At 31.1% G+C, this 17,413-nt stretch overlaps 1 protein-coding gene across 5 annotated transcripts in view; it reads left to right on the top strand.

Moving 5' to 3' along the window:
* Positions 1 to 10,493, top strand: part of Col11a1 (collagen type XI alpha 1 chain) — a 201,995-nt gene extending 191,502 nt beyond the window's left edge. For 4 of the 5 annotated variants that reach the window (XM_063255044.1, XM_063255037.1, XM_063255033.1 and 1 more), the window contains 5 exons: positions 188 to 437; positions 4,028 to 4,140; positions 5,496 to 5,564; positions 7,446 to 7,679; positions 8,841 to 10,493. In XM_063255044.1, the coding sequence (XP_063111114.1) occupies positions 188 to 437; positions 4,028 to 4,140; positions 5,496 to 5,564; positions 7,446 to 7,679; positions 8,841 to 8,987 (813 nt within the window). In that variant the 3' untranslated portion in view covers positions 8,988 to 10,493. Of the gene's footprint in view, positions 1 to 187; positions 438 to 4,027; positions 4,141 to 5,495; positions 5,565 to 7,445; positions 7,680 to 8,840 lie in introns of those variants that run through there. The other variant, XR_010049335.1, reaches the window with a different exon arrangement.
* Positions 10,494 to 17,413: the final 6,920 nt, after the last annotated feature.

The raw sequence follows: 17,413 nt of genomic DNA, 5'->3' as shown, positions 1-17,413 counted from the left end.
GCCAGCCTGGGCTACAAAGTGAGCTCAAGACAAGCCTGAACCACACAGTGAAACCCTGCTCAAAAAGACTCCCCCTCCCCCAAATCAAACCACGATTTCTTCTAACAAAATCCATACTGGCAACAAAAAAATGTTTCAGACTATTTTACTTTAGGAGCAATTCCAATCACATTATCTCTCCTTATAGGGTCCTCCTGGCGAGGTCATTCAGCCTTTACCCATCCTGTCACCCAAGAAAACGAGAAGACATGCTGAAAGCATACAAGCAGATGCAGGTGATAATATTCTTGATTATTCAGATGGAATGGAGGAAATATTTGGTTCGCTTAATTCCCTGAAACAAGACATTGAGCATATGAAATTTCCAATGGGTACTCAGACGAATCCAGCCAGAACTTGCAAAGACCTGCAACTCAGCCATCCTGACTTCCCAGATGGTATGTTAATAATACATGATAAAGCAAATGTACTGAGCTGCTAGGGTACTGAAGTGCCTTGTCAGCTCAGTAAAGTTCTAATTAAATGTTTAATATAGTCTCTAAATAAAACTGAAGGAAAGCAGTATTAATTCAAGGTTTGTAGACAGCAAAAGTCATTTACACATCCTAATTGATGATCTATCTTGGGAAATTCTTGTCTGTTAAACAAAGTTTCATCAAGATCATCTTTAAATGATTATTGGTAACAAAGTATTTTGTCTGGTAAGTACTCACAAAATGGTTATTATGTATGTGTTATTTTGTCTTGTAAATAATCACAAAATGGTTATTATGTATGTGTACATATGTAGATACAACATGGTTGATAGTAACTTACTTTATGTTAATATAGTCAATGTTGAATTGAAATTATATTGATATTGTTAATCTATATTGATACTTTGATATGATAAATACTTTATACTAATATAAACCAGAAAGTATAAGCCAGAAAGTTTTGATGAAGGGACCCTTTAAAAATCCAGATAACTTGAGGCAAAAATTTACTTTTCAGTTCTTCAAAATAGCCAGAACATCTGTAAGTAACATTTAATAATGACAATCAGGATAATTCATTAATCACTATTTGACAAAAACTTCCCATATTTATTTTTCTGAGCAGGGAAGAGTTTCCAGTATGTTAAATTAATTGACTGAAATCGTCCATGTAATAAACTAACAAATGGTTTATGGTTATCTGATTTGAAATCTTTCACTTTGTACTGAAATAATTTGGACCTCCATTTTACTACAAAGAAAATATTATTTGCACTATCATTTATATGACAAATGTTATAACAGATTTAAATAATTGATGCAAATAAAAAAGTCTAGTGTAATTTGTAAGCAGATACCATAACAAAAAAATTTCATAAAAATTTTAATCAAGCACAACCTGTAGCAACTAAAATACAGGTAGTGATGCATACTGGTACCCAAAGTCTTCAAACTTACATTTGTTCAAAAAGAATCATTTAGTTCAGTAATTTATAGAAAGACACTTTCAACTGACAATAATATAAACAAAGTATTCAGGTGATTTGGTTTCAGCTTGTGCCACAAAGTTTTCCTATCTCCAATTTCAAATGCTTTGCCAATCATCAAAGCCCTATTGAGTTTGCATGATATTTAGATAAGAATGGAGAATATAAATCTACTTTGTGACTCATACTTTAGACTTTGATAAATAAAATTATCTCAAGATCAAATATAAAAGATTACAACTATACTGAATTACAAAATCATACATAATTTAGAAAAAAAAAGCAGGTGAAAAAAGTATTGTAAACTTTAGGAATGGTAAGCTCAGTGTACCAAGTAGTTTATATATATCACTTGGTCCATAAATTATTAAACATACTGTTTAAGTAAGAGTCAATATTTGTTTATTTATCAATTGTACCGAGTACACTATTCTTTACTCAAGGATCCATTGGTAAACAGAAAGAATGATGGACTTGAGCCATTTATTATCTCATGGTATAGATAGGATGAAATACTTAGGGTGTCATATTATGGTAGTAATTATAAATTTTGTATATTTATATAATTAAGGAATAATTCCAATTTCTTATATAAAATGTTAATGTTTAAAACTGCAACCTTAACGAGATAGTTGTCGTGCTAAAAATTGAAAGGGTATTCTATGCAGATGGTATAGAATATTTGCAGAGTTTTGAAGTATACAAAATCTTGATAACTGCAACCAAAAAAATGACACTGTGGCTGAACAACAGTGATAAACTAAAACAAAAAACAAAAAAAATTATTTGAAGCAATTTGTAAAGGAGAAGAGTTATCAATAAAATCTGGTTAAACAACTATGTACTAATCTATTAAAGATGTGACGGTGGCCTGACTTAGGCCTGTGGCAGTAAAAATGAGAGGTGGGTAAATGAGAAAAATTGAAATACTGTCCATGTGATTCAAACTACTTTTAAGCAAAGACACAGTAATTAAGCTATAAGCATATGTGAAAAAATATTGAATGCTACTTTTTACTGAAAAAAGTCAGATAAAATTATTTTCCCTGTTATTCAAATTATATATTCTAAAACACATAAAATATTAAAAACAATATGATTTTTCTTTAATGGATGAATCTTTTATGATTTTTTAATTGCTTGAGCATTTTTCCTGGGAAGCCCAATTTGTTTCAGATGTAAATATATAGATGATATAGTTATAAAAAAGACCCAGGCATGATCCATGCCTGTAATTCCAACACTTGGGAGGCTGAGGCAGGGTATATTGCAGCAACTTAGAGGCCAGCTTGAGCTACAAAATGAGTTTAAGGCCAGCCTGAACTATAAAGCAAGACTCTGCCTAAAAAAACAAAAAGCAAAAAGTATGAATGTAAGGTATTCAGGCTACCTAACCAATATTAGAAGTTGTTGGCTATCAAAGTACATTCTAGTTTATGTGTAGTAGTAGATTTGTGTAGTTTTTCTAATTTTAATACTAAGAACTTTTTATGGAATTTGAGTTTTTTTCTTTCTTCTTCCCAGTAATGGGAATTGAACCTTTGTATTGAGCTACCACGCCAACCTTTTTTTATTTTTTAATTTTAGACAAAGTTCTCACTAAATCTCTATTTTGCCCAGGTTGTGTTTCAGCTTGTGACCTTGTAATCCTTCTGCCTCAGCCTCCCAGACTTGGGATGATAGGCATGTGCCATCATACACAGCTATTTGAAATTTTAATAAGTAAAAAGTTCATGACTGTTATATTTAACTAATTCAAATGAATACTTGATGTTGCAGCATAAAAAATGGTAGGGAAAAAGCAAGGTAATTATCACATGTGTATCAATTTTCCTCTTAATAATGCAAGTTAATAACTTTTTTATCATTTACATAATGAATGACATTTCTCCCATTATTTACCATACTTATTCACATAACACCAAAACAATGCTCATGATTACTCACAACATATCATTTGTTCTATAGCATTTTAATAGTGGCATTAATGTCAGGTTGAATTTAAATATGTGAGTAGCTTTCCTTCCTAGGATCCTATTCAGATAAAAACAAAATATTATTGCAGTAAGTTTTTACTATAAATTAAGTCAAATATATGATCTCAGGTTAAATAGATACTGTATTGTTAGAGATGAATAAGCCAAGAGAAAATGTATGGATTATTATACTCAGATTGTAGATTATAAAACTGAAATAGTGCATACAAGATTAAGGATCAAGTATTTATGATTCTAAAGTGCATGCAGTTTGTTATACATGGATAAACAGACATTTAATATTTGTAGAAGTGATATGTAAGGCAAATCCTAAAAGTGGATTGGTATGCTAAAGCCTACACAAAGTACTCGGATAGAATATATGTGCCATTTACAAAGATTTGAGGCAGAAAAAATATGAGGTTGCTAATTATTCATGAGAAAGAAAGAGAGAGAGAAGAAAAAAAAACAAGGAAAGAGATCTGTGAATATTCATTTTCTCTATATTTTTCTAATGGAATTTGATATCCAGAGTCTTTGATTTGCACTGTCATTGAATCTGCATATAACATTTTCTCCTACCTTCTAGGTGAATATTGGATTGATCCTAACCAAGGTTGTTCAGGAGATTCTTTCAAAGTTTATTGCAATTTCACATCTGGTGGTGAGACTTGCATTTATCCAGACAAAAAATCTGAGGGAGTAAGTACCAATCTGTTTTGGTGGCGAATGTTTACAGTTCCTGCCATGTTTTTGCAATATTGAACTAAACAGGAAAATTATACTGTCATATTTTCATTTATCTGCTTTTCTTACAGTATAATTAGAGCATCCATTTGCATAAACACCAAAGTGATGCTTAGAGTTAACAAATACTTCTTTCCTTTATTTTTTTTACCCACATGTATTCTTTAGACACCTGCTTACTCTCTAAAATTTTATCACTTTCTATGACACAGCATAGCTGAATTTCAAATTTGAGTTCATGAAGAGTAGTCTTCTGCCCAATTACCACATGGTAGAATTCACAGCTGCATATTTGCTTAAAACACAAAGTTTTATAAAAATTCAATCTTTTATATTAAACTAAGAGTATTCCTTAAATATGCATTTAATATGTAACCTCTTCCAACAAATTTATTTTCACTTAGTAGTGTCAGTATCACTTAAATTCTATCTTTAATGTTACACACAGATTATTAATAATGAAAGATGTTCATTAACCTAATAGTATTTTTGAGCATTTTTTATGAATGATATTTTGTCTTTATTGTATCCCATTTTTCTTAGTAAATGGCATGGGCTTACATTGAATCTACATAAGACAAAGCAAGTAGTATGTGTGACAATTCTTTGTATAAGAAAAGTTAAGTTTCTGATTTAAGACTGGAGAGTAAGTGCATGAAATAAAGAAATTTCTATCTCCCAACCTCACTTGACTCACTCACTCACTCCCAACCTCTCCCAACTAACTCCTCAACCCTGGAGAAATGTGGAACAATGGAAAATTACTTCTTCCATACTGTTTATTCAAAATCCCTATTGCAAGGTCTTATAAACTCGTACAACTGACTAATTATTACAAAGAAAATCAATATATAGATACCTCTAAAAGATTCTAAATATTTTTCCTACCAATGACTTTTCCAAAGCATCCCACCATTGGTTTCTACCTAAATATTTTCAGAATGTCTTGGCTATACAATGCCCATGTTGCCTTGCTATTTGATGCTAATGGATAGTCTGAGTGTCTTCTTTGCAAGGGGTTACCTAAGAGTTCCACTGATACCCTCTGTGATCCTCAAAATTCCTTTACTGTGTTAGTTTCCCAATTTTTTTCAATGATTTAAAGAGATGATGAAGGAAATGGCTCAGTTTTCATTACATGACATTGACAGAATCTCTGTAAAATTTTGTTCTTTATTTCAGTTGTATAATACTAAGTAGCTAATATCTTAAAGATGGGTTAGCATATTACTCTTGCTAAATTTACTGATATATTCATGATAATTTTTATAATTTTCACATACTCTAATTTTCTGATTCCTTTGCAACAGGTAAGAATTTCATCATGGCCAAAAGAGAAACCAGGAAGTTGGTTTAGCGAATTTAAAAGAGGAAAACTGGTATGTTATTATCATAAAATGAAGTGGTTTATCTCACACTCCAAAAAAGAAGCCACACTTATGATATCCCAATTCTGACTGTGAAAATCTAGGTTATAATAAGCAGATTTTCATGTCTTCTTTAGATTACTGCTTCTGGTATCTGTCATACCATTGTGGTATTTTAAAGCAGTCTATATTTTATTAGAGCAAATGGTTATATATTAAATTTAATTTTAAAAATTGCCAAAGAATAAGTTCATTAAATACTTGATATAGTCATGAAATGAATTGTGCTCAAATATATCGGAGATAAGGGACCATTAATTTTCTGTGACTCCTATTTCTTGTGTTTGCTTGAAAACTAGTTTGATTTTGGTTCTCTATTTCTCTAAGAATTTTTGGGTTGTGCAACATTTGTGATTGTTAACCTTTGTGAATATCGCAAAATCACTACCTTTTACTTGTGTTACAATGTAAATTTACTTAAATAGTTCCTTGATGTTACCACCTCATTTTAATAATATTCTAAATATATTTTTAAAATAATATACCAAAATTAAATTCATATTAAAAACTATTCAAAATATGTGTAGGTATTTAAATTAATTTCAATTAGTAATTATTCCAGTTAAAGTCTTTCTTATGATTAACTACTCAAATTTTTAAAAACTATTATTTTCCATTGATGACAATTTATGCACTTAATATTTCCTATACAAACTCATCTGCATTAGTGAAGTTGTAATAAAGTTTTTCTTTGATTTAACATTCCTAATTCGATCCTCCAGATATGTATTACATATTCACATTACATTCTTATTTGTATATGAGTTAAATATACAGATAAAACTGTTTGTGTAAGTATTGGCTTTATTTTGGGTCTTTTTGTTTTCTTTATAGTACATTTCTCAAATAGAAAGTTTTCTATTCTCACTAGGAAACTCACTTTATATTATCTGCTAATAAAGAAAAAATAAAATGATATATAATAAGAAAGTCATAGAAAAAATGTTTTCTATTGACAATCTGAGAAAATTTTTAATTTTTAAAAAGATTGACTTATGGAGCTGGGGATTTAGCTCAGCAGCATAAGCACCTGCCTTGCAAGCAGGCGGTTGTGAGTTCGATCTCTGGTACCGATGCAAAAGACAAAAAAAAAAAAAAAAAAAAAACATAGACCTATATAGTATATTTATGTTCAGATAATTCAACTATACTCGATAAACTATGAAAATGATACAGGACAGGTACTAATAATTTACAATTAGGACTATTTTCCAGCTAACCATAAAAAACATATTGATTCTGCAAGCTTTCACTCATGGTATCTTTGTCATTTTGTTTGGGGCTGCTGATAAAATTGTGAGTTTCCTCATCATCTCAGAAGGGACAAAGACATGTCCATATTGAATAGAGAAGCCAAACTAGACACCTTACAAAACTATTGCCCCTAAATAAAATCTGTAAGAACATGATTGAAAATTTGGACAAAATAATGACAGTTTTGAAAAGTGCCAACATATCAAATGTATACCAGCTAATCTTATCACTACACTGAGATCCTTGGTTTTCATTGTTCCATTAATTTATAACCTTTTTAAAATGGAAACAAAAATATAATGAGATATTTCTTGGAATCAAGAGCATTGTAGTCTACCATTAACTGATTAGGAAACCAAAGCCTAGAGATAAAGTGATTTTTTGTCAAAGATAAGCAAGCAGTGGTTACAGTAGACAGTGACATTTAGAGGCAGTTCTGAATCCATAAAACCCAGTCTCTAGCTCCTCTGCCCCTCTTTTTCACTGGGTTAACTCATCTATATACAGTTTCCTGTCATTAGTGTTCTATTCTTTCTGAGGGAAAGTGTCTTTATGTCACTTCTAATCTTTTATTTCCAGCTTTCATATGTAGATGTTGAAGGAAATTCCATTAACATGGTACAAATGACATTCCTAAAACTTTTGACCGCTTCTGCTCGGCAAAATTTCACCTACCACTGTCATCAGTCAGTTGCCTGGTATGACATGTCGTCAGGAAATTATGACAAAGCACTTCGGTTTCTGGGATCAAATGATGAGGAAATGTCCTATGATAACAACCCTTACATCAAAGCACTGTATGACGGCTGTGCGGTGAGTGTAATCTCTGTTTGCCTTCTTTCACAAAGTGGAGAGGCAGAATGGAAAAGCCTCAGTTTGGTACCAAGCTAGATTTCTCTCACAAAATGGATTTCAATTATTGTTAAGATATGATGGAGAACACTGACTTATAAAGAGGCAGAACATTAGAAACCACTAGTGTTCACACACGCGCGCACGCACGCACACACACACGCACATACAGCAGCACTCAGAAATATACAGACACATTTTTGAAACCATAAAAAGGCAATCTCAGATCATGTGCTATTTTATTTCTCACATTTGGATTGCACTATTGCATTATTATATAATAATGGTATTGTATTTAGTTATTTTTACATTAAAAATATAATGTTTACTTAATCTGTGCTTGTACAGTGACAGAAAGGAGTCACAACTGTACCATTTATAACATAGATAAGTTTTATACTTTCATTTTGTTTACACGGAGCTTCTCAACATTGTTATAGCAGCTTGGAAGCTATTGTGATTTTGTTTTCTTTATCCTGCAGACACATGACACACATGGGAATTTGACATAATACCTAATTGCATTATCTGAGTACTTATGACTAAAGAGAACTCACAATTACAAATTAACAAATTCACAACTTCAGCAACACTACTGTGATATGTTAGAATAAAAATGGGAATGTAAAATCATGAAGCGGAATGTGGGAAAAAACATTCTCAGTACTAGTGAATTGTTGAGTATAAAACTAATGATAGCAGAAATGTTTTGATTTTAGACCCTCAGCATTGCAATTTTTATATTATAATAATAAGAGAATCTGACCATATAATCTTAACTATAATGGTAAGAATATATTTAGATAAAATCCAAACCAAATCAATTTTATTATTAAATTACATTCATTTCCTACTTACATTTATCAAGGTTCTACTTAACTGTGCTGTGTATGTTAGAGTACAGTGAGTAATGGCAGCTAATAGTAAATGTAATTTTCAGTATTCAGTATTTAAAACTGTGTGACACGGTGAAAACAAAATGCAGTACAAACTGATAAAACTGGTTTTCGACTCTTCAGTCACTCGCCTTCTTACCTCTACTCAAAAGCACAAGAACAAATAACAATTTTATTAAAAATATTAACTAATCATGTAATTTTTCACTTCTGCTTCATATTACAGTCCAGAAAAGGTTATGACAAGACTGTGATTGAAATCAATACACCGAAAATTGATCAAGTACCTATCATTGATGTAATGATCAGTGACTTTGGTGATCAGAATCAGAAGTGTGGATTTGAAGTTGGTCCAGTTTGTTTTCTTGGCTAACGTTAAGTGAAAGAACCCATGAAATCAACAGAATATAAACTTTGGTGCCGCCAACCCATTTAATGCCTCATGCAAGTTTTAAATAAGGATGGTATAGAATACAACTCGGTATGTATACTGTTACCATGTAGGCAATAACTGCTGCCTTCAGGGGGCAGAATCACTTGAAAACAGTTTTGAGAATCATAAAGATGTAAGGTAGTGTGTCTGAGATGGAAACAAGGTTAATTCTTGATCCTTGACCCTCTTTCCTATTTGGATTTCTTTGGTGCTGTAGAGAAAAAAAAAAAAAAGAAAAGTTTATATTCATAAAAAAATATGGTGCTTACCCCCATCCATCAAGGATATGCTAAAAAGTTTGTTTAATAAATTGTAATTATTTTATGTACAGTTCTATACTGTTATCTATGTGTTCATCTCCAAAACTTGCACGTCTTTGAATCCCATTTGACTCTTAATTTTATGACAATTATGGAACAATGATGGCAATAAATATATGTATTTCAAAAATAAAGTTGTAATTCCTGATGATTCTAATTTCCTTTCTTTGATTAATAATAAAATGCCTTTGTATATATTGATTTTGAAGAGTTCACTTATTTGATGTCACAAATGGATTTAGGCAAAACCTAGAAGATCTTTGGGAGCACACTTCAATCACCATCTCTATTGACAATAACTTTGGTGAATTTCAGCCAAAATATCATGTATTTTGATGCTTTATTCAGTGCTATACCTCAGCATTTTCTTTTCAGAACCCAAGATTTCATAGGATCCTTATATATGAAGAAAAAAACCAAATTTGTATTTTTGGACAATGGAATATGTATGATAAATTGTTTTAAAAATTAATGCATCTTTCAAGCATTTGTACTTGTGTACATATTTTCTCTACTTTATCTCATCCCATTATCAGTGTACTTCAATATTACAAATTAATACTAAAGGTAAAAATGAACCATTTATTTATGAATTTGTGCAATGTTAAATTTTTAATCAAGTTCCTGAATTAGATTCTAACTTGGATATTGCAGTAATTTCAAATGTGATTGTACCTTCCAAACAAATACTGTTTCTTCCTTTTCAAGATAATTTCATTCATTATTTGCCCAACATAATAAAGTAACATAAGAGTGGATTGCTTTAAATTCATATTATTAATGATAATTAAAATATTTTTTCTGCTAGGTATTTTCTGTCAGCTTAAAAAGCATTAAATTTAAAAACTACAAAATGAACTTTGTATCTATTTTAAATAATATATGTAAGACTTGAAAATAAATGTTTTATTATTTCTTATATGAAGTGTTAAATTAATTGATACCAGATTCCACTGGAGCATTTTCAAATGATAATTTATCACAAAAGAGCCTACTTGTAATATTGCAAATAAAACGTGAACATGTTATCCAGAACTTCTTTTATTTTTCAAATCTAATTTGTAAATGTCCTTTCAATAAAAGGTATATGAGTCATATAAATAAACTTAAATCTTGTTTACCTGGATTGGTCATTCTCTTTCTTAGTTTCCAAATTACTCTTTTGCAGAAAAAGCTTTTAGGGCCAGGCGTGTAGCTCAGAGGCACAGCGCCTGCCTGGCAAGCGTGAGGTCCTGAGTTTGATTCCCAGTACCAAAAAAGAAAAAAAGTTTAGATTTTCTTTCTTGACCATCCAGATTAGAATATTCTTGCACTTTAAAAAAATATTAGCCTTCAGAAATGTGTTGTTTCCTTTGTGTGAAATACTAAACAGGACTTGGTAATATATTTCTAAAATAAATATTGTCATTGTCAAAATATCTCTCATAAATTCATAAAGTTGTACAATTAAAAAGTTGCAGTCTGAAATACGTGTTGGTCATTTTAACATTAAAAATAAATCCTTAAATCATACATAAAATATCATCAAGGGTTGTATACATCAATTTGTATTAAAACATATAGCAATGAAAGAATATTTTATTAGCCTATATCAGCAATGTGACGTTATTTGTCTGTTTAAATAAAATAACCTTAATTCTGGGATACACCAGAATGAATAATAGAAAATGAGTTTTCTATGTTTCTCTATTCATATATAAATATGGCTTTCTGCATAACAACAGATTTACAATTTCAGGTGATTGATTTTATCTGGACAAAAGATGTTTAATGAAATAAAAAAGCATACTGTTGGCCTCTTGGTACTAGTCACTGCTTGTGCAAGTTGTTTGTGTGAAAACAGTAGAGAATAATATTGACCTTATAAAGGAGCAATGTATACAGACCCAGTACATACAAAAATTGGTAGAACTCTACAAAATGCTTCAAATACAGAATGAAACACAGAAGTGACTGTTGAATGAGTACAAAGAAAGGCAAGTTTTCAAGCATGTACTCTTTACAAAAATATGAGGAAACTGGAAAATGGCATTTATTAACTTTCTGATATTTTAGCTATATACTGTATAGACAATACTTTTATTCTGTTTATGCTATTATCCAAGTGTCTCTTCATAAGAGAATGTTGTAATTACTCATTTCTCAAATATGGTAGATCAAAACCACTTTCTGTTGTTAAAAGGTTAGAAATATTTGCTTCACATATGACTACTGTACTATAAATACTTTAGATTATTTTTAAATTTAAGAAAATCTCTATTTGATTCATATGTATACTATCAAATTAGTGAATATTTTCCAGACTATCTTATGATTCTATATATTTTAGATCTTGGTTCTACTGTGCTGCAAATAAATTTCATGTTCTGTCACCATGAAACATACATACCTTTTTACAAATTCTGTCATTGGTCACTGTTGTATTTATTTGGCAATATGACTATTCTAGAAAACTATTGCTGCTCTAGGATGGTTGGCCTTCATTATAAAAACTCAGGCTATGTAATTATACTTCACCATATATATTAACACAAACCCAAAACGTGAATCCCTTATTAAGTGTCCTCCTCTTTAGCTATTTCCACACCACCCAATACAAGAAACAATGGGAAAAAGTGTAGAAACAAAGCGTCCTTAAGTGATCATTGTCAAAATATCTTATTTTGCCCAATTTTACCAATTATATGACTGTTAGAAATTTTGAGGGCTTGAAAAGGAACTAATATAAGAAAATTGTCCTGAAGCTTAAGCTTTATTAGGTTCAGATTACCCTGCTGTATGCTGTATAATTGTGAAATATAAAAGTTAATTAAGGTTCTATCCCATATGAATTAAATATACAGCTGTTGCTTCTCTAGATTTCCTACTGTTAAAGTTATCACCACCATATAAATTCATTTCTTCCTTGTAACTAATATCACTGTGTACTATCTATATAAAGATTTAATTTTTGAAAATCAAAAACTTATACAAATTGTATGACTGCTGAATTCCAAACTATTGTAGTCAAATATAAGCTTTTCAAATGTTTTGGTGACAAGAAGTCTATTTTCATCAGAATTAGTTTTAAAATCCCTTTGTATTTTAGTGAGTGGTGGAATGTGTTTGGCTCTTCAGAAAGGTAAATTTAATATGGTTTGGGATCTCTTGACTTCTACATTTTGCTAGTCCCATTTCCATAGACTGGCTGTATGATTAACTATTGCTCAGTGTAGCCACAGCCCAGAGACCCATAGATTACAGGGTGATTTACAGTAAGTATCTTATTGAAAAAATACTCATCTTACAGCATTCCAAGCGCAATAACCTCTGCCTAGAAAACCTGCAGGATCCTTATTTATTTTCTGTCTAGTAAATCTAGCAGTCAATATTTATAAGGAGGCTGTCCGGAGTGGAAAACCAGAAAAGCTACAGACCCACTGTTAATTTCCCTTTAAAAAACATGAATTAATTTCAGAAATGTTTCATGTCACAATAACTGAAACTTACATAGACACCTCATATGAAGTTTCTGCCCATAAGATTATTTATAGGAAGTTAAAATCATATATACATCTATAATCTCAAATTTCTAATTTATATATATACATATATATATATATATATATATGAAAATATATATATGAAAACAGACCAGAAAAAATATTGTAAAAATGTTTTAACACTAAACTTATTGAGACATCATGAGGTTGCTGCAGGTTAGTTTCAGCCTCTATAATTACAAGAGATGCTGAAAGTGGTGACCATTACCTTCTAGCCCTTTATTAATACAGTGAACTGTGGGTGAGTTACCTTGGTCACTGAGATTGCTGCACATGCATTTCAGTTTCTTGTCCAACGGCTCACAGTATAGTTGTTGTTTTTATGATGTATGGCATGCTCCAGGTCCCTCCCTATATGAGAGTAACGTCATCTGTTGAAAAAATAATGCTATATTCTTTCCCTGAAATGTGTGTACATTTTTGGAAGACTTTGTTAGGTATAAAGAGGTAGGAATTCCTTTTTTTTCCATAATGGAAAGCTTTGCCAATAATCAAAGTAACACGCAAACCCATCTTAGATGTTAGTAGCATGTCAGAGTGTAAACTGTCAGCTGCCTAACTTTACCATTGTTTTAAAATCTTTTCTATAAATAGTTGGTCTGCCTTTTTAAAAACTTATTAAAGTCAATGAGTCTCTTCTGAGCACAAAAGAATATTAATCTAAAAAGAGAAAAACTTGTTTTCTCAACCCTTACGACTATGTCCAAACTAAACTGAGTGAAACAAGTCTTCAGACTAACGTACTGTACTAATCAGTCAAGTCAGCACAGTGAAAACATGTGGGTAGCTATTAATAAAACAAGTTTGACCATTTTATCCATTTCAGAAAAAAGTAAGATATGTTTTTTAAATTACCAAATAAAATTTCTCTTACTACCACTATTGTACTAGAAAAATGTATTTTCAATATTAAATTTATATTTACATAATGAAGAATTTTATATGTATAGAAAAAAGCTAAATTCGCTTAATAGTCTATGCTATTATCTAGTTATTTACTCAGAAAGTTAGATTTTTATACTGGTACTGAGAGAAATAATGGAAAATGAGGGAATATAAGAACAAGCAAAGTCCTAATACATTTATTACATAACTAAAAGTGTAAAGGCTACATAAGCAAAGTTACATTGAATTTTCATTTTAGATTTTGTTTAGTTGAAATTCTCATTTGGATTTTTAAGTGAATATTTTTTAAAGATGTAATTAGAGGCTATTAAATCATTTAATAATAGAAAATAAGATCAGCATATAGCCATTAATAAATTAACAACCAAGCACAGGATTTATCACCAGGATCAGTATAGTTTTCTTTAAAAAAAAAAAAAAAACTTTACAAAGAATTATACTAAAAGATATTTGCTTCTATCCTTATTTATATAGTCATCTAAAAGAACACCTTATTATCGAGTTTCTAACTAAAAGTTCACAGAACTAAAAGAGCACTATGACAAAGCTATTAGGTCTCTTAAGTATTTTTTGGTTTGGATGGGTATGTACGGAGGAGTCCATATAAGGAGGAAATCCATGAGGGACCTGCAGGAACACGTGTGAGTTTGGCATGGAGTCTGATGAAGCATTGGAGATGGAGGTCATGGTACTGTTTTTCCAGGCCTGTGCATAGGATGTTGTTAAATTGGTTTGAAATTCACCCAAAGAAATTAAAATATTAGCCAGCAGATAACAAAGAATGAAGGCAGGCTCATGAGCAGGGAAAAGTCACAATAAGAGTCATATTTAGAATGAATATATTGGCAGGCTTTCTAGATTCTACAAGGTAGGAACTGTGATTTGAATGCATCAATAAGATGGGGACCAAAAATCAATGGACTGTTCCAGAAATTTAAATGAGAAGCAGTGTAGATTTGGATTATGATATGCTTGAATTATTTAGAGTGTAAGGAAAAATATAAAACTTTTAAAAAGAGACTATCATTTTAAAGTATATTACCCACTCACTGGATATACCTTAAAATAACTTTTAGATGCTTACTCTTTAAAAATATATATCAAATAGAAAAAGGAATTTTTACTAAAATGAAAAAAATCAGACAAATGTCAGTGAAATAAATGACACTGGCCCAACTCTATTAGTTGTGTCACATCCTTAATATCTCTCCTATACTACTGTAGGGACTTCATGTAAAAATAACCTGGAGTTACTAATATAATACACACCATGTGGCATATGAGCAAGTGCCTAACTGCTGTCTAAATAAAAGTGTATGTATGTTATCATACACAGAAGGCATTTACAGAGAAATTAACTGCTAAAATTTTGTTATACACTTTTGTTTGCTGATGTTGAAATTTCATAAGTAAAAAGAAAAACAAAAATTGGATGGAAAGTGTTGGAAATAGTTATACATAATTAATATAAAAAGTATTAATTAGCTAAAAAAGATCAGAAAAATAAGCTACTCAATATATATTTAAATACATAAGTGAGCAAATGGAAAATATTATAACTCTATTACCTGCCCCTCAAAATCAAACTTATTATAGGTAGGTGTGTGCATTGCTTCTATCTTCTTAGCACCATTTATGCATTGATCTAGTATAAATAATTTCATTTCCTCCACTATTTTGAAATTTTTCAACATTGTAAGTAATAAAGTTCTCACCAATTCCAGTGTGCAATTTCTTGGAGACAGTTCATCGTGTAAGTCCTGGTCCCCTCTTTATGCTCGTCTCACTTATATGTCTTACCCCCAGCAGTCCCTCACTAGTAATGTCATCTCGGTCGAAGATGATTTGGAGTCCTCATCAACTACTTGCTGTTTTTTTCCAATAAGTCATCCATTCATTTGTTTCTGTCAATTGTCTTTCTTAAGTATCTTTCATAACTTGTCCTTCTCCTGCATCTTCAATACTACTTCCAAAGTCTATGTAGTAATCAGTTTTTACTTTATATTATATATAAGAATTTTCATTTCCTTTACACCTAAATCTAAACCTCATCCTGAGGACAAAACACTTCTATAAAATTGCAGATGCAGTTTAAACCCATGTATAAAATCCCTCAAGGATTTTTACCACCCTGACATATACTTTTTATTTAATATGCAAGAGATACTTTTCAAAATCTCTGCCTCTCCCTCTTTCTTTGTCTAATTCACAATAATTTCCAACAAAACTGAAATAACATTTTGAAAACTCATATTGCTTATGATGTACCATGATATGTGATGTTCCCACACAGTGGTATTATATTTCTCTATAGAAAATATTAGTGGTACATTATTTACTTTTGAAAAGACTGTCCAATGAAATCTTCAATTAAAAGACTCTTTTAGAGGCTTTTGTATTTTTTAAAACTCATCCTTGAATATGTTCACATAAAGAACAGATTTCTCTAAACGGAGGCACAGGAAGACCAAGGGACTTGGTCTCTGCCCACAGCAGTTTGCTCTGGTCTCGTATTCTAAGAACCTTGTACCTAGGAGTTGGAGGCCAGTGAAATAATGTGATCAGGTGACACACAGCGATTGAAAATATATTCAGTTTCAATAGTTAGCCAAATAAAAGCAAAAATAATCTTAACTTTTATTATGCGGTAACATTTTTTTTTAAATATGATACATGTGTGGATTAAATGATGAAGCTAATAAAATCAAGTTCAGGAATTTTAATGACATTTGATATTTTTCCTAATGTGTTATCAAGGGAAGAACATCTAAAAGTCTAGTAAACATCATGTTTCATAGGTGATTTTCCATATCCCGAAAATAAACATTGCTTCAACATTTTGTGTGTATTTTGCTGACTTATCTCTTGTCTTTGAGAACAAGCTGCACAAATGCCCTTGTCTTGTCATGGAAATCAGTTCTTTCCATGTAAAATCCTCATTTGTAACAAAAAAGAAGAGATGAATCATCAAATAAACAAAAACTGTTAAAAACAGAAGAGCTTTAATTCTAGTTAACTTCATTCATATAAAGCATCTGGAAAGCTCGCTCTGTGGGAGTCACAGTGTAGACTCTGACAGAATAGATGACATCTCAGCTAGATCCCTCACAGTGATGCAAATCTGTGTCAGAATCACATGCACTGTTATTAGAGGCTTTAGGGTTCCTGAAGTTTCCACTGTGTGTCTAAGTAACACATCTGTTTAACAAAAGGAAAGCAGATGTGCAGGTCTTTCGCAAACCATCAGAATCCAAGAATTAAAAGGAGCAAAAGAAGACACTTTATCCATACCTCTTTCCTCATTAATTTAAACATGAAATTAAATTTTCTTTTTCATGAAATCTTTTATCTGAAAACAGTACTTAATCAGCAAAATATAATTTTCTAAGGAAATATGATGAAAGAAAGTTGCATTAAATATATTTGCCTCATAGATGTAGACAATACAAAATTGCCCAATCAGCAATGAGGGATGTTTGTAAATGACCTAACATCATTTTCCTATTCTTAAGAAACATACTCATGGGGGCTGGGGATTTAGCTCAGCAGCATAAGCGCCTGCCTTGCAAGCAGGCAGTCGTGAGTTCAAGCCCTGGTA

This window comes from Cavia porcellus, unplaced genomic scaffold (assembly GCF_034190915.1).
Source record: "Cavia porcellus strain 051 isolate PalLab524CR breed Dunkin Hartley unplaced genomic scaffold, mCavPor4.1 scaffold_1, whole genome shotgun sequence".
Classification (NCBI taxonomy): domain Eukaryota; kingdom Metazoa; phylum Chordata; class Mammalia; order Rodentia; family Caviidae; genus Cavia; species Cavia porcellus.
The sequence above is the reverse complement of the archived record's forward strand: the minus strand, read 5'-3'. Positions and strand labels throughout refer to the sequence as shown.